The sequence below is a fragment of the Phycodurus eques genome, chromosome 20, assembly GCF_024500275.1.
Source record: "Phycodurus eques isolate BA_2022a chromosome 20, UOR_Pequ_1.1, whole genome shotgun sequence".
NCBI classification, from domain to species: domain Eukaryota; kingdom Metazoa; phylum Chordata; class Actinopteri; order Syngnathiformes; family Syngnathidae; genus Phycodurus; species Phycodurus eques.
The window spans coordinates 636,405-654,816 of NC_084544.1; the positions used below are offsets into that span (position 1 = coordinate 636,405).

The following is an 18,412-nucleotide window of genomic DNA, read 5'->3' on the forward strand; positions in this document are numbered from 1 at the left end:
ATAAACGATTTCACGATGATTCTTCTGCCGTCCAAGCGTTTCCTGCCACAGACGAATATATTCGTGAGGAATGTTTTTCAACGTGCAAGAAAATTGGCTTTGTAAATGACTGTAACGACAAACAGACCCCAGCAGGGGGCGACGTTGCACCGCTTTGGATTTGAGATCGGCGGGAAATGCCGACGCGTCGGAAGTCGGACAAGTTTCGACGCGTCCCGTCAACGGAGTGCGGATATTCATCCGTCCGTCCATTTTCCGAGCCGCTTCTCCTCGCTCGGGTGGCGAGTGTGCCCGCGCCTTTCTCAGCTGACTCGCGGGAGCGCCCAGACGTGCGCTCGAAACAAATTAGGTGCGGCGCTAGCTAGCAGAACGTGCGTGTGGTGACGGCGACAAGACGACACGGTTGACGGCGTGAATGGCGAACGGCGCGTAGGAACGTCGCTGATGTTCAACTGGAGCCAGCGTCGGTCACGGCGCATTTCTTCGGTGGAGAGATCGGGAAGGGTGAGGGACAAAGATTGACTTTAAATGACGAATGGTGCTCGAAACACCATAGACGGGCTAATGGAAGCGCATACTCGCACGCCAACATTCTCTCTGCTCTGTGCAGCGACGGACAAGACTTTTTCTTGCCCATAATTACGCGGCATCTCCTCTCGTAGACCTCAGCCACGCCCGCCCGGCATGTCGCGGCACAACCCGGTACTGCGCCGAAGGCCCTCTGAATTCCGACGTGCCTGTAAAAACGATCCTAAAAATTCCAGATTTAGCGAGCTAATTCGCCCGCCGACCTGTTGTGGCCGTGGTCGCCAGGTAGGTTTAGCGGCTTCCCGGCGCACGGATGCACTGCGTCGCCGTCCGCTCCGCCCGCGCTTTGCTTGCATTGGGCGTCCAGGGCGAAGCCATTAACGGCGGCACCAGTGCGCTTCCACCGCTCCCGTTTCGCTGCTTCCTTCCGCTTCGTGGCCGCGCGGCTTTTGAAGCAGCTACGGGAAAGTGGCTCCTCCGGTGTGAGTGAGTGAGTGAGTGACTTGCCCACTCATGTTTTAGAGCGCTCACATACTATAACTAAGAAATATGAAGCTGTTCTAAACATTTCACAGCATCAACTGGTCTTCAGGTCTCCAGCGGTACGCAGCCTTAAAAAAAAAGTCTTTTCCTGATTGTAGCCGCCTTGACTTGAGTTCTTGAGACGAGCGGTTCCCCAACTTCCGACGCCCCCAAAAATTCTGAAATCTCCGAGTCGCAGCAGCCCGACCGACAGTAAAATGCAGCGTCACGGTCGGCCTTCGGGTTCGTCGCGAACGAGGCGCGGGAAATTCCCATCAACGGCCGCCGTCACGTTAAACACCGTTTGAACATTAACACTGTGCTACATGCACATACACGCCGTAGATCCGAGTTGAATACAACTTATACCGAAATAAAAGAAACAGAATTGTCCAAGAAAAAGTCATAGAATCTCCCAAAAAGGTTAATACCACCATTTTTAGCACCCCCCGCATCACTGGAGAGACCCCGCGTACTCGTACCCCACTTTGAGAATCGCTGAAATAGACCATAAGGCCAACGAACCACCGTCGTTTGAATGAACCCTACAAAAATGTTATTCTCTCTCTCGATGCATTAAAAGCACATTCTACAAAAGAAAAGAAAATCCCATACTTTTGGGAATAATGCTGTTCATTGGGCAGAATATGCGGAAGGAGAGAAATACACTTTTAGGGTTTATCTCTGAACGTCAGCTGGATCGTTTCCATTACATTTTGTGCATATGACGTATTTCTTTCTTGGCGTGTTAAAAGGTAGCCCGTGACCTTTGTCGAAGGGAAGGTCGTCGCTGGAATTTTCCAAGGTATTCAATTGTACTTTTTAAATCAAATTGTAGAAATCTCAAACAGGAGTCGCAGATTTCTAACGGCGGAAAATCTCCGACAACAAAGCAAGCCCACGTGAACGGCAAAAGGGACCAATTGTGGAAAGGGAGAATAGGGTTGTGTAGGTCTATCTGAAACGTTCTTTTTGACGAGCTAAAACCGAATTGTAGATGGCCGCGAGATGTCCCGTGTCGCCGTTAGATGTTAAGAGCGTAGCGACAACCGCGACTGCCGCGAAATTACCGCGACTACAGAAACGGGTCCCTCGCACGGGGCGCCGCCACCGGTCGCACAGACACATTTGTACTTGGCGCGGCGGTTTCTATGTCCGTGCGCTTGTCTCGGCCATTAGAGTCCACTTTTAGCGGGAGCGAAGCCGAGCGCTTAATCCCGCATCCCGGGAGGCTGTTTGAGTGGATCCCGACCTCGCCGATTTGACCTTTTTCTCCTCTTTATTCCCGGCCGTCGTCCTCCTCCTCCCGCTCAGTGGTCCTGAATCACTTGGAAATGACTCACGCCGCCGCAAACCGTTCACGAGGGAGCCGGGACGGAGAGAAGGGGGGCCGGCGGGAGGGACGCGGCGGGGGGGGGTCGGCCGATGGCTGCTTTTGTTGATCGGAGTCAATCGGCCGCGGCGCGATAAGACTCAAAATACAAACGACGCACACGCATGCAAAGACTGACCCGGACGGTGGAGTGCGGCGTGCGCGCGCGTGGGACGGCTGCGCGTCTATGAAGACGAGCGTGCACGTGCGCTGAATTAATGAAGCCGCATACATGAGAGACATCGCCCTAATTACACACCCGCCTTGCATCAATAATGTTCGTGCGCGTGCGCGTGTAAGCAACTCATCACACCCTTTTTCTTGGGACAAGAAAACGTTTTCCTGCCTCTACGTGCTCCGTGAAGAGAATATCTCGGAAAGAATTTCAAGCGGATTCGGGCTCCTTTCTTTGTTTTTCTTTGGACTTTCCAGAGGGCGCTACTTTTGGGGGGGGGGGGGGGGGGGGGGGGGGTCTTGAACGTTTTGCTAGGATACGTCCACTTGCCAAAATGGACTTTTCACAAAGGGTGACGAAGGAACCCTTAATGCTCCCGGTCGGAAGCATTCGCTGCTTATAAACGGGAAACTTGTTTGCGTGCGGACCTGGGAAGTGGTCCGGAAAGGAAGGGTCGCCACGTGAGAGCCTCGCCGTCGACAGGTCGCGCCGTCGCACGATCCCGAAACATTTCGCAACGGCGCTTGCCCCACGCGTCGCACCCGCCGGCAAGCGCAACTGAATTCAATATGAACCGCGGCGACCGTAAACTGCACGTGGCCGTTGTAGCATAAAAAGCGATATTGGCAACATCTCGTCAGATGAGGCCGCGCGTGTGCGTCGGCGCCGGCGCCGGCGTCCGTGGGGCGAACTCGGCTCGCACCGACAAACGGCTCGCTCGGGCTCGTTCGCGCGTGCGGTCCGGTCGGGCCGATCCGCGGGGAAGGCCGGCGAGCGCTTTTAAAAGTTGAGCGGAGGCAACCGGACTCTTCTCGTTTGTCCGGGACGTTTCGCCTCGAACCCAAACGGCTTGTTCGGTGGCAGATTTGAGGTGCGGGGTCCTCGCGTTGACGTCTTTAGCGGGCGTGCCCCCACGCGAGGGTCGTCGCCGTCGCCAGGTGCGGCCGGCGAACGACCGTCCTGCGAAGCGAGCGTCCGGTCTCGCGCTCGTCCGCGGAAGCCGAACGGAAGAAAGCGAGAAGAGTCCGAGTCGCCTCGATTCGACGTTCGCTCCTTCTTTTCAGAGGATTGCAGCACACTTCAAAGACGGCGAGCGCCGCCACTTCCTTAACTGCCGCCAACCAACTTCCTCTTTCTTCTCCTCCACCCGTTTGTCCATCCTCCCTTCCAACCCCTCCGTCCTCTCTGCAGAAGCCTCGGAGCACCCGTCCGGCACCGGCGTAGTGGCGGGCGCCGTGATCGGATCCCTCCTGGCCCTGCTCTCGGTCGCCGCGCTGGCGGGCGTGCTGGTGACCCGCGGCCGCCGCCGGCGCCGGCGCGGCGCCGACTCGGCGGCGGCGGGCGGCGGCGGCGGCGCCGATTACGGCAACAAGGCCCGTCTTCTCTCGGGCGGCGAGGGCAAGAACAACAGCGGGCCGGCGTCCGCGTACCGCGGGGGCTGCGACAACACCGGCACGCTGACGGAGAAGGCCGACGACTTCCGGCGCCGCCCCGCCGAGCCCTGCGCCCGCGACGTCCTCCCGGACGAAGCGGAGACGAGGAAGTTTGACGACGGCCCGGAGGAGGACGAGCGCTACGAGCGATTCGAGGGCGGGAACGCGCTCCCTCCGGCCTATCGCGGCCGGGACGAGATTTACCTGGGCGACGGCATGGAGTCTCGGCGGGACGGCTCCGTTATTTCCCGGACGGCCATTTACGTGTGAGGCGGCGAAGGAATCGCCGCAAAGCCCGTCCGCTTGAACTCCGTCGAAACTGCGCAACACGCCCGCACGTGACCGGACAAGCGCCTCGCCGCCGCCCGTCGCTGCGTTGTCGTTCCTCGAGCTTCGACTCGGTTCTGTCGGACGCGTCGTCCGCGTACGACGCCGAGAAGAAGAAACGCTTTCTCGCCTTCTTTTGAGCGTGTGTGCTAATGTGTGAGTGGCAGAGGTGGGGGACTCGAGTCGCGCGACTCGAGTCCGGTCACGTCGAAGTCGCCAATTTTAGGACTTCGGACCGACTCGGCTAGAACTTCCAAAAGACTCGACTCGACTTTGACTCGACATCGCTCGACAATTCTTGCCTTTACGTTCCCGAATCGGCCTTTTCAAGATGTCTGTGCTGTGCCGTTCGCTTCGTTTTCTTTTTGGTGTCGTCTGCGCGAAGCGGCGGTTGGCGCTGATGTGGAGGCGACAGGCCGGCTCGTGAATTAAGTTTGGAGTTTGACACTTGAAGACGAGTACCTTTGGATCGAGGGATTAGGTTTTGGATCAAATCGGGAACATGAGAATGGCGACCTACGGGGTTCGCGGCGACGGTTGACAGAGACGCAGCCAAAATGACACGTGACTCCATCCGTCACCGTCGAGCCCCGCACAGACGGTGAGCCACGTTAACTTCGCGCTCTAGCTAACCGATAGCCGCTCCAGGTACTAGCAGCGCCGGCGGGCGCCGGTTTCGACGGCCGCTCCGCAACGCTCCCCTTCCGTCGATCTCGCCACGACGTCGGCCCGATCGCGGCCGAGGCGAGCGCTGTAAGCGGCTCTTTGGGTTCTTGCTTTGTTTTTGTTGTTTGTTTGTTTTTTTTCAGTTGAAGATGAAGAATCCATTTTCAGTTCCCATCCCCCGTTTTGACTGAGCAAGATCGTATCGCTTCATTTGCGACCAGTGTTGGGGAGTAATAATTACTCGTAACGACATGATGTCCTTTCATTCCGAAATGTACGTCCTTTTAATCTATGACATTACTGGGAGCAAATGCGTCATCAAATGATGCTTTTGGAAGTTTCCACGTTTACAATGTGAGTTACATTTGAAAAATCGCCGGAAAATCTCAGAGATTTTGTTCATATCACTTCCTGCTTCAAAACCCGGCGCTTGTGATCGGCTCTCCCTGGTCAGGTGCCATTCTGCAGTAGCCTCAAACGTCACCTATTTTTCCAAATATGACCTCAAAGCGCCACCTTGTGGTGTAATCTATTCGTGTGTTTTGAAAAGGATCGACTCTCTTTGAAGACCTAAAAGAACGCGTGAACACTTCCCTCTCTATAATGTTTGACTTCTCGATAGAACGTTGACTTATCGGGCGGTCGTATGAAGTGATGATTGTAATTTGTCGTTTGTCATTAGGTCGACAAGGTGTGCCGTGTTGTCCGCATAGTATACACACACATGATGTTACAAAGACATTTTTGTGTCATTATTAACATGTTATGTTGTTTAATCGCTTTATTATTTGTGCCAAGAACAAATCCAAAATAATCCTCTGTGGACTCTTTGTCAAGGAACCGTCCGAGGGTCCGGTCGATTCATTCGTTCAAAATGAAATCGAGTCCTCAAAACGGAACGAGTTTGAGAAAGTCATGGAAATCGTTCCACTCGTCGCAATTCCCTCTTCAACAGCTTCACTTGAAGTCCAAGTCAACTTGCCAAGCCCGCTTCCGACTCGAAACTCAGCGTGGACTCGACGTGCTTGATTTTTCGCCGCAGTCATTTGGGACTCGCTTAAGACTCGAGACGGACTTGTGACTTGCTCCCACCTCCGGTTAACGGCGTGCGTCGCCTTCTGTCGACCGGGCGTCGTCTCGCCGCCGTCGACGTCGGATCCCGTTCGGCAGATTGCGAAATACCATTTCCATGATGTTCCTCGGTTTGGTCCCTCCCCGCGTGCTTCTCTATTTCTGGCGTCCATCTCGTGCGCGCGTCTTTATCGACGCGGCGTTTCGAAAAGCCAATCTGCAAAAAAAAAGCCAATCTGCAAACCTCGTTGGGCGACGCTCTCGGGAACCTGGCTCGCCCTGAATCCTCCTCAGCGCGTCTTTTCAACAAGATTGGAGCTTTTATTCCCGTTTTTTCTTTTGCTCCCTTGTTCCGCGGTTTGTTCCGGCAAATCCCAGGAACACTCGACAGAATTGCGTGTGCGCGTGTGCGTGCTTGAGCATTGTAATTCGTGATTGCATACGCTGAGGATTAGGATTTTCACGACAAACGTATGATCATCCTTTTCGTATTTTGCAGTGCTTGACGACAAAGTGCTCACACGACATCACCATTTAAACGGGAACCCGGGATGCGGGTGCACGGACGGAGGTCGCGGTTCGCCCCCTCGCGTGTGCTCGTCCAGCTCCCTGCCGTCTCGTGTCCTCGAGTGCGGAAAGTGCCGGCAAAAGGTGGGGAAAGCCAGATGCTCGTGGTTAGCGTAACGCTAACCACCTTTCGACGACGCGAGCCTGCCCTCTTCCGGCCTTGCTTCACGACGAATGAACGAGATCCGCTGTTGCCGGGCGGATCTCAAACGTGAGGATGTTGCTAGGTCGTCACCTGTAGGAGGTTCAGTTGGTATAAAAAGTCGACACACCCCTGTTGAAACGCCAGGTTTTTAAGTGCCTTTGATGAACCCCAGATCAAGTTAATCTGTTCTAGTAGGCTTTTCCTGACCTTTTTTTTTTTTGCTTCCTACCAGTTTTGTTTTGTGCTAACTCTGACTGCTATTTGGAACTGTTCCTAATTCCCTCCTCCACCTTGTCGAAGGTCCCAGGTCCGGCTAAAGAAAAACAGCCCCAAAGCATGACACCGCCGCCGCCGTGTTGCACTGGAGTGCTGGTGTTCCTTTGGTGTTTTTTGGAATTAAGGCCAAAAAGTGCAAACTTGGTTCCTTCGTACTGTTCCACATTTCCCCGCGTGTTTGAAGATTTTGTTACGGTCAGGGGAAACCAAGGTTGAACTTTGGGGCCTTAGACAAGGTGGAGGGATCGATGAACAGTTCCAAACAGCAGCAGTCAATGTTAGCACAAAACCTACAGGCTATGCTATCAAGCATATAAATGTCAGGAAATGCCTACTAGAACATCTGAACTTTATTTGGAGGTAATCAGAGGCAACTAAAATGGTGGCAGGTGTGTGCTGACTCCAATTTAACCTGAGTTTGAATGTGATTGGTTCATTCTGAACACAGACACATCCTAGTTATAAGAGGGTGTGCACAATTGTGCAACCACATTGAAGTCATTAATTTTTAATTCCCCTCTTAAAAAGGTTGTTTTAAAAAACACCAGTTGTTAATGGTGGAAATGATCTCGGTCTCATTTGTTATATCGCAAACACCTGGCATTTGAAAAGGGAAGACTATTTATATCCACGATGTGTGCATTGTTAAACGGGATTTACACTGCCTGCTTCAAGCGAAAGAATGACTATATCATGTTGTTGTTTGCTCGCAAGTTGCACAATTGTGAGGGGAAAGAATGAGGCCTCTTCTAAACGCGTGTACAAATCGCCAAAACGTATCGGATATCTGCCGATGCGAGCGCAGTGTACAAGCACAAACGGCGAAAAACGCCGCACAAACGGCGAATAACGCCGCACAAACGGCGAAAAACGCCGCACAAACGGCGAATAACGCCGCACAAACGCTATGTCCTCCGTCAATGCCAGCTCGACGTCGTCCAAATGCACGGACCGGTGACGTGTATCCGCCGGCGTCTGATGAAGCCCAGGCCAACTCGATGGCTAAATGTAACGCTTGATAATTGTACTGTTTGCGTATTGTTGTTTACTTCCGTGTTGACGCCTGTGTAGTTATTGATGCTCAATTTGTGCTTCTGCGCATGCGGGTTGTTTCAAGTGTTCTTTGAATGTAAACACAGTCACGTGTGTTACTTGAAATGTATTTTTTAGACCGTCAAATATTTTGGAACGAATTGGGAATCGAGCGCTGCAGTGTAAATCGAGCGGCGTTTTCACGTTTGAACACTTTTGCCTCGTTCGTCTGCTGCTTTCTCCGTTGTTGTTTTAACGTTTGTATTTCTTCATGCATCATTTCTTATTGCGGACGAACTATAACACGATGGCTGGAGAAAATAAAATGTGCGCGTGCTACGTGACGGGTTTCGGTCATTGCGGTACGTAAAAAAAAAACCAAAAGGCCGTGTGAGTACTTCGGAAGTGGTGTCTTTGCTTAATGTCGCGGCGTGCCACTGCAACCTGTCGAGACGAGCCGGAAGGGCGGTTTTCTCGCCTCCTTCCGAGGTGCGCTTCTTGTCTAAAAATAAAATGTGACGATCAGCGAGCGGTTGTGCCGTGTGGGTCGCACGTGCGAGCGCGGGGAGGTCCATCAAAAGGAAGCCGAGATGTTTCGGCCTCCGTCAGCTGATCGTCTCGCACAAAAGGAGCGATTAGCCGCTGTAAAACCCTAAGCGAGTGTTGACTGTTCCTCGACATCCCGTGCGGGCCGTTCCGCCGAAACATCGCACGAGTCGAGCCTTTCTGGTGTCACCGCGTCCCCGAAGGGTGCTTTGACGCCAGCTCAGAAGACGACGCTTTGATGAACAAACAAACCCTTTTCTTAGCCGAGTTTCGAGACGCTTTCGCCCGATAAATCAAAGAAAAGCCTGACCGAAGCAGCGGTTTCATTTCTTTCCAGCGCCTGCCGTTAGCTCGCCTCGGCACGTCTTTTCTCCGGTGGGTTCCCGCGCTCCTTCGTCAGGAATCGCAACTTTGCCGCCTAATGAGCGGCGGAGTCGTGCGGCGAGATTTGTTTCCTGGGGCAAATTATTTGAATAAAAGCTTCACTCTGGAGCAAACCTCCGCGGCACAGCCGGCGATCAGTGCGCGATTACCCGCAATGCGCCGCCGGGCACCCGGTCGGTCGTTTGCATAAGTCTCTCGACACCGCATGGTGACCCTTGTCGTCACGCGCGCTCAAGTGACGGAACTGAACCGTCGCCTTAATTCTATTTTCCTCATGAGATGAAGTCAAGCTTATTTATAGACCTTAATCACAAAAGCGTCTCAAAGGGCTTCGCAGGCCCGCAGTCAAAAAGTCAAGGACATCGCCAGGGGCCTCACGTACAAAGACTCGCGCGGATTTCCTGCAGAAACACGGCGTACGCACAAAAATAATCCGAGCACGTTTCCTTCGTACGTCCCGATCGACGTGGACACGAGCGCACGCCCGGCGTGCGTTCGAATATGCAAATCGGGCACCCGAGATCCCGATCGCTGCGTGATCGAAGAAAAAGGTTTTGCTCAACGAAGAAGAAAATCCTCGTTGGCACGCTGTCCTCCGGCGTTAACGACACGCCGAAGACGAGCGAACGGGGCGGCGCGTTTGCGGAGCGAGGCGCTGCGACCGTGGCCGACCCCGATGGCCCCGCGAGCTTGATATCAAGCGTTTGGAGAACTGCGTTCGTACGGTAACCTGCACTCGGCCCCGCGAGATGAAGGTTCATGCGGAAATGTTGCCCGTGCGCTATTCGTAAGCGATCGTTTGAATTCAAACAGAAGCACATCGGCGGAGCAAAGAGGATATCGAAAACTTGGAGTCCTTTTTGATGACTCCGTTTATTATTGGAATACGCGGGAGGGGACACGCACACTGAGGAAAACAATCTTGGATTTTTTTTTTTTTTTTTAGGAGAGGAGGGCTAAATGAAGTCAATTCAAAGGACTTTTTTTTTATCAGCGCCGTCGCAGCCACGCGCCGCGTGTTCGGGGGGTTCGTCCGCCGCCTCCGCCGGCATCCGACGCTATTACGCTCCAACAACCGGCTGCCGCCGCCGCACCCGCGCAGACCGATAAAGAAGAGTCCTTGCGATTGGCTTCGTTTGAACGGACATCGGTCGCACGTGATTCAAATGTGTTCAAATGACATCGTTTCCCCCTCGTCTCCTCCAAAACAAAATGGCATCCTAACACATTTGAATCATGTGCATGTTCAAATGAAGTCCATGACAAAGGAGTTTTTTCTGCGCATGTGCTGGAGTCACGAAGCGATCGTGAGGGCGGAAGGCGGCGTAAACGATCGCCTCGATCAATTAACAGGTGTCCTCGCAAATATCAGTGATTTCTTAAATACGCTGGTGAACCAGTCCTTGCCTCAATGACATTGTTGAAATCAAATGTTGCGAATTGCGCATCGGCGCTAATTGGTCACGTGCGCATTTATGAGAACGGTTTCCCAGCATCGCCTCGACGTGTCGCCAAAGCACCGGAAGCCGCGGAAACGTGCGTACGCCGGCCGTGCAGTTGGCGTGAGGCGCCGCACGTTTCCACGGTCACGTCGCTCTTGATACGTCGGAACTTTGCCGTGAAAAAGAACCGACGCCACCTTTTTGTACATGAGGCCCCCGGTCTAAGAGCCCCCGTTCTGGCTGTTCTGTCGGCGCTCCATCTGGGCCATTTCAAAAGGGAAGAAGTCCAAGAGGAGCTGTGACAAAACCACCAACGGAGTTCATCCGCAATGTTCTAACCTCTGCGTGGGTCGGTTGCTTGTTTTTGTGTGTGTTTTTCTTCTCTTTTCGGAGCACACTTTGGAAGGGTACATTTCTTGCGGCTACATCGTCAACCAATCCGGCGGACGCGGTAAACTCACCCGGACGAGCTCTTTCTTCGCGACGAGACGATGGACGTCTTCGCGACCGCCGTTTCCGTGGCGAATCCTCAATATGGCTCTTAACGATGCGAAGGTCCGGCGCAACGAAGCTCGGTAATTTAGTGTCGCCGACGCTCGACCTCATTCGGGCCAATTCCCAAAATGTCCGACTTCTTGTTGAATGTCCTGGAGACTTTTATGCGTGTCCTGTTAAATCAAATCCCATACTGCTCGTGGAACGAATCTAGTATCGGGGGTGTCATTTTGTTTCCGGCAAGCGCTGCTGAGCGCATACACGGTACACGCCCTCACGAAGTTTTTAGGCCTGTCGAAGCCCCGAAAATGACGACATGAATAATGTGATGGAAGCGCCCTCGCAACCGCTTTTTCAATGCAAATTCTCAAAACGGTCATTCGCAATTTAGTGTTGGCCATCTGTCGAGATACCTGCTTCGTACTGAGGCCCGTTGGGGAAATATTCCCGAGTGGCAGTCCGTCAAAGTCGGCACGGGGACCCCGGAATTCGCCCGAGATAGTCAAATCTTTTTATCCGCGGAGGCGGAAAACAAGGAACGAGCCGCCGATCAATTTGTGTTCAAATGTAGGAACTAAAAGTAAAAAGTCCTCTGAAAAATGAATCATCAAGTATGGATAGCGAAAACATGAAATGGCTCCAAATCGATTCTTCGAGGCTTGCGAGGGCTCTCTCGATTCATCTCTTGAGTCACGCGCTTAAGTCAAATAGTAAAATATGAATACTAAATATTGGTTTGTGCGCAAGAATCCGAGTTGAAAACGGAGAGCAAGGGAGGTGAGGAGGTTAGGGGGGAAAAGTTTGGTTCCCTTTCTTACTCCACTGGCCTTTTGTTTTCGATTTATGTCAAGTCAAAATGAGCTTGAAAATTGTTTTTCCCAAGACGAGTCTTATTTGAATTCATTTTGACTGTCGTCACTTTGCCACTCGCCGCACGTTTTGTGAGCTTTGTCTTTTTTTTTGTGTGCGTTTGTTTTTTTTTATCACTTTGCCAAATTTTCCGTCGCTAGTTCCTCCATTTAGCTTTTCGCTCAAGTCGACAAACACCGTGGGTGCGCGCCGGGCGAAGGCCCCGCAGGCTGCCGGTTGGCCGCCGCCGCCTAGGTCACCGGAAAATAAGAAGCGGTCGCCCGCTCGCGTCTCAGCTGATCAACGCACCATTTGACCGTGTCAACAGAACACGCAACCAGCTGACCTTTGTGCGTCTGTGTGCGAATGTCAACATATGTGTGTCCACTTGGCTGAATGTGTGTGCGCGCGCGTGTCAGCCTCCATCTCGTCTCCTCGGAGTCGTTGGCGTTGTGCCCGGGCCTCGCGCTTGGAGCCACGTGGAGATTATGGCGCTTACTGCCCCGCGTTATTGTCGTCACTCTGCTCAGCTACTCTGTGCGCGTGTGGCATGAAGCGATAGTGTGGAACGGTAATCTCAGGGTCCCCACCGGCGAGATTCAGATGCGAGTCAGTCGCTTATCTCTGCGACAACACGTGTGCGTTTTTGTGTGTTTGCTGCACCCGCTCGATGTTGACGGTGTGCGTACTATCCGGGGGCCTCGTGAGCGTTTGTGTGATGTTTGCGTCGAATATCGGAACTGCCGATGGCGGCGTACGATGCAACGCTTGTCGACGATCGCGTACGTGCGAGCGTGGCGACGAGCCATTCCGCAAACAGGCCCCGTAGAAATCTGCCCACGGCCACTAGAGGGGGATGGAGGGAGCGCAAACGTCGTCCGTGTGCGCAAAGTGTCTTCTTTGTCAATTTTATCGGAATTTGCAGTGAAGTCACGCGACTTTTCTTCCGTCGTCGTAGGGACGAAAGCGGGAAATGACACAACGAGGGCAAAGTGGCGCGTGGCCGCCCGCAGGCGCAAACCCGCCAGGCGAGGGGGAGGAGCCAGCGGGACGGCGTGTGATGTCGCAGTCGTCCGATCGGACGCGCGGAGACGTCGACGTCAACTTCGATATTTTGAAAAATCGAAGCTAAAAAAAATATTTCTAAGGTGAACAATTACAAATTACAAATAAAATATTTCAAATTAAATGATAGAAAACACTATATTTCAAAATAAGCAAAATAGACTATTTCCAATTAAACGGAGATCAAATATTTGAAAATGAAATCTTTCCAATAAAATATTTCAAATATGCAAGTATCAAATGCTTAAAAATAAAGCAAGACAAGTAAAATACTCCCCAAATCAAATGTGGTAAAATATTTTGAAATAATTTTTGATAAAATATTTCAAAATAAACTGAGAAATTCTTTGAACATAGAATAGGAAACTGAAATACATTTAAAAATGAAATGAGATCAAATCTTTCAAAATAAAGTAATGGGCTTCAAAACTGAATGGGATTTTCTAATATGAGTATAATATTACTAAATATGAATGAATTAATTCATATTAACAATGATAAGGACTTTAAAGAAGAGCAGCCTTCATATGATCTCTGCGTTCCAACAATAAAATGATCCCGAACGAACGCACGCAGCAACGCAACCGCGGACGCGTGAACGTCTCGGCGACGACGACGACTTCGCTGGACATCGTTTGCGAGCGCCACAAGTCGAGCGTCGTCGTGCGCTCGGCGTGTTGCCCGCTGAAGGATGTCGACGCGGAATCGCGTGCAGAGAGACGCGCGAGCGTTGTTTGCAAACGTTCCCGACGACTTTCACCGTTCCGACGTCCGTCTGCTCGTCTCCGAACGCCCCGTCGAGTCGCATCGCGCCGGCTTCGCCGTGTGCAACTAGAGCGTGAGAATGGCTGGGGCGTAAAACAGCTGCGTGGTGGATGAACACGTCCAAAGATGCCAAAGGAAAGTTCAGATCATGATGATGATGATGTGAAGTTTGCGTCTGGAAATCATACCCAAAAAATTCCACACAATATTCGTTCCAACGGGACTATTTTCCTGAAATGTGCACAAACTCCATCAGCGACAAACATGGCCGCCACGTCGTCCTCCTCAAACATGGCTGCTCCAGTACGCTTTGAAAAGACAGCTGCCGGAACCCGATCCCCAAATATGGCCGCCCCGACGCTCAACAAACTTTGCACTCCGCAAACTCGCGTCACAAATATGCTTGCGACATTAGCTTTAGCATTAGCATTGCTCACAAGGGAAAATTACACTTCCTACGTTTTTTTTCCGTTTGCGGGAAAAAAGGGAAAAGTTTACTTGGAGCTTAACGAGCCGAAAGAAGGAACCCGCACGTTGCGCGCCGACCATCTGCCGCCTTTGAAACGCCGCGTGCAAGGTGAACGTCACGCAGCACATAAAAAAAAACTCGGCCTTTTTATAACTTTTACGAAATGTGCTTTTTTATCGGCTAACGTTAGAACAGATGAAGCAGAGACGCAAACGACGGCAGATGTTTAATCGGAACACACAGCGCAAATATGGCTGCCGAAATCCACTCTACAAATATGGCCGCCACTGCGCATTTCACCCAAAAATGCACAGTGGCGTAATCGAGGAAGCTACCGGTCAGTCCGTACTGGTGGCTAGCGGCTAACGATGCTAACGTGCTAATTGAAGACAGAAACAAACTTCCCCTGAGGCCCAACACGCAGTCGCTCTTTCCCTGCAGCGACGTTCTCTCACGGTTGGTATGAACTTTTTTTTTTTTTTTTGGACCTGCGAAAGTGACGCACGCACGCACGCACACACGCACACACGCACACACACACACACACAGGTCAGTGTTTGTGTCTACGTTTAACAACACAACCTTCGACTGCTTGCGACGATGTTGCTGTCCTCTTTGTTTTCACTCTATTTTTTCTGACGCGCCGACTCGCCTGCAGCGTGTGCGTGTGCGCGCGTGCAGGCGAACACGCCGGACGGGCTGTCGACGACGCGGCAGCTCTGCGGCCCTTCGTCCGTTCGCTTCTCTGCGCCACGTGCGCGTACGGCGCCGTGTGCGCCTTCAAACGTAAACTGTGCATTTCACACAGGTGGAGAATTGGAATGACAGCATATAGAATCTGGCAGCTCTTCGCCTGAGGCTGCAAAACACTCAACCCCTCGCACGCACGCGCGCCTTTAGGCATCCAGACGCACACATGCAGGCGCACTTGCGCGCACACACACGCGTGGAGTGGTTGAAGCTTAAGGTTGCCTTTTGTCAGCAAGGTGATGGGAGGATAAAGCCGCATACATTGCCTCCAATTGACACAACGGCCTTGTATTATGCAAATGAGGCAGAAAATTAGCACGGGCGGGAAAGACGGCGTGCGCGCCACATTTTCATTCCGGTTTGGCGCAGGCCGGACAGCATTAGCATTAGTTACTGCTGCTAACGGCGCGCGATATTCGGTTCGCAGAGAACTTCGGCAGCATCGGACGGCGCTCGTTCTTCAAAGCTATTAACCAGAAGAAGGGTGGGAAATAATTCCACGGCGTCAATGTCCGATACGCTATATCATATCTCATGTAGAAGGACTCGAATAAATGCCCATCGGATAGCAAAACGCTTTGAGTGGAATCGACGACACAGATGGTCATTTTTTGTTTGTTTTTATATTAAAAATGTGCTGCAGTAAAAAGGGCACTTCTTTCATCCAGGGCAAGAAGGCAGGTGCTTCAGTACCACTCAGGGCCTACGTGTGCACGCGCCTGCCGACCACCGCTGTCCCTAATATTTTGGTGCCACAGCCCCCTTAGGGTGTCGCTTTCTGTTCGTCGCGTGCGTTGCGCAGCCGCCGACCCGCGAACGCAATCGCTCGATGTGCGTGAGAGGAATCGGTTGCTCGTTGCGCTGGCTTTCTCTCACGTCGGGTTTCTTTTTTTTTCTTTGGCTCTCTTTTCTCCTCGTCTCTCGAGGTCACTTTCGTTCGAAGAGAACGCCCCCCCCCCCCCCCCCCCCCCCCCCCCCCCCCCCGCAGGCCTTACTCGACGTTCCCTCGACGAGCTTCCACTTTAAAGCTTGGAAGAAGACGTGCGTGCGTCGGGCTGTCGGCAGGCAGGCAGGCAAAAGCAACGACACCCAAAGACCGGTGCTCGTCGTTATTTCGCTAGAAAACGTCCGATGACTCGACTAAATTCACCCCAACATCTCCTGGCTGTCGTTAGCTAGCCGGCTACTTCCCGGCTCCCGATGGACGATGTCGACCGTAGCCGTCGTCGGGTCTACCGTTTACATTTACAGATTGGGGGGTGGGGGGGCATCTGTTGTTACTCCGAATGAAAAACCAGAGAAAGAAAGACCAAAACGTTTTCTTGTTAGGTGTCGCGCCATCGAGGGTCGGGCGCGTACCCTGCGGGATTCGGGGGGCTTCCTTTGTCATAGAGACGACAAAGAAAATGAATGTTTGAAAAGCGGAGCGGGCTCCCGGCGGCCGTTCCGCCATTTGCATTCCGCCGTTCCGCGAGCGAACTGAAATGGAAAACGGAAAATGAAAGTGTCGATCTGGAGAGAATCACTTCGGTCTGGAGTCCGCGGCGCCAATGAAATTAGGATTTGGGCTACTTTTCGATTGCTGCTCGTCGGTCGGCGCTCGCACGCGCACGTCAACGAGTGAGCGATATTGCGAGCGGACGCTTCGACCCGCCAGAAGAAGAAGCGTCGCAGGAAGCGCGACAAAATGCGCACAAGCTATCGATAGTCAGCGGTTGTTGTACGTTTCTATCCTGTTCTCGTTCTCGCTCGCTCCCTCACGCACGGTTTTCACCTCCCCTTCCTTCGTTGCTCCGGGCCGCCTCGCTCGCTCACTACATTCATGCTTGCTCCCTTACCCGCTACATCAATATTAATTCTTAATATTACTCCTTTGACTGTTCTCTCACGTCCCTCGCTCAGTGCATTCTGGCTTGCCCCCTTACCCGGTAGACCACTACCTTTTTCCACCTCCCTCCCTTACTCACTACATTGTTGCCGCAGTTTTCACCTTCTGCTTCCTCCGGGAGTACCTCACTTACTATCTAGCCGCTTCCATCGCTCCCTACATTCTCGCGAGGCCTCTTGCTCACGACATCAGTAGCTGTCTTTTTCCCTCCGTCGCCGGTGAGCTCGTTTGCCACAACTCCTCCCGCACGAACTCACCTATTTCCTTACTCGCTCATTCCGCCGCTCGTTCCCGACGTCTTTCGCGACCTCGCTCCCTCGGCCGCTGCTACGCTTCCTCGTCCCCTTGCTCGCGACCTTGTTGGACGCCGAGCTGGCTTCCTCCCCTCTCCCCCCTTGCTTCCTTCCCCGCTACCTCCCGCACACTACCTCCTCTCCTCCTTGCTTCCTCCTCCCTGTCAGGCTTTGACCCACTTTGTCGGTGGACGCTTCGGGGGCTGTGCGTCTTTCAGATAAACTCGTTTGCCGGGGATCATTTAGAGAGACGTTTCTTTGCACGCGCACGCACACGCGCCAATCTTCTCTACACTCGGGAAGCGTGCGCGCGCGTGCGTGCGTGCGTGTGTGTGTGTGTGTCATCTGTTAAGTGGGTACAGCTATACGGAAATAGGGGACACACAAAGCAGCGAGCGCTGAAAGGCGGATTGAAACAAAGATCGCACTCGACTGCTTTGCGTGTGGGTTTGTGCAGTTTGTGCGAAAACTGTGATTTAAAAAAACAAGAAAAAAGATAAACAAATGAGGAATCATTTAATTGAAGACAAATATCTTCCAATAGAACATGAAAATCTTCCTCGGCAAGATCAGCCAGCATCCTGAAAATCCATCTCGCCTTCGGACAGTCCGCAGGCGCGGCCGCTTTAGAGGGCCTCGTTGTCGGCCACGAGCGCACGCACGTCACGCAGAGATAGGCGGACTAGCGGGGAGGGAGGCGGAATTTGAGGGGAACAAAGTCCGACCTGACGGCCAGCGTGTGGACCGGGACTTCGGACGGGTGTAGCCGCTTTAGCGCGCCTCGTTGTCAGCCATGAGTGCGCGCACAACGGGGAGAGAAGGCGGGAGTGGGAGTCGGCCATCCGCGGGTCGGTTGCCACGCCCCTCACCAAATGTAAGCGCGCTAGTCTGTGACGCTCCTCATTGGTGTCGTGCGTGTTATCCGAGGTCAAAGGTTGCGGATGAAAGACGATCACACGGAGAGAGAAAAACAATTGCATCTCCCCGTCACGATGTCCCCCGTCATCGCAATATCCCTCCGCCGATATCATAACATTACTAGTCCCCCAAAATAAAATCGTAAAATACATCCATTCCTCTCAAATACAGACATCAATAGAAAAATAAATCATCTTACAATATCAACATGAGTCCCGTGATCATTTTACCGATTGTCATTGAGCCGCGTTGTCTGTGTTTCCGACTTGACTTGAATATTCGGACTCGGGCGAAGGAATCACTCGCTGTGATGCGTTTGGAATGTTGGAATCAAAGAAATAGGACAATCAATAATGTCATGTGAGCGAATGGACAATTTCTCAATGGGCACTTTTGCGGTTGAGCGCAAAGTGTGATTGTTGCCGCAGCAGTCG

The 18,412-nt window shown here is 52.6% G+C and overlaps 1 protein-coding gene across 2 annotated transcripts in view; it reads left to right on the top strand.

Annotated features, from left to right (window-relative positions):
- The window catches only part of pvrl2l (PVR cell adhesion molecule related 2 like), a 33,257-nt gene extending 23,395 nt beyond the window's left edge, over positions 1-9,862 (top strand). For both annotated transcript variants that reach the window (XM_061664210.1, XM_061664208.1), the window contains one exon: positions 3,789-9,862. In XM_061664210.1, the coding sequence (XP_061520194.1) occupies positions 3,789-4,300 (512 nt within the window). In that variant the 3' untranslated portion in view covers positions 4,301-9,862. The remainder of the gene's footprint in view (positions 1-3,788) is intronic.
- Positions 9,863-18,412: the final 8,550 nt, after the last annotated feature.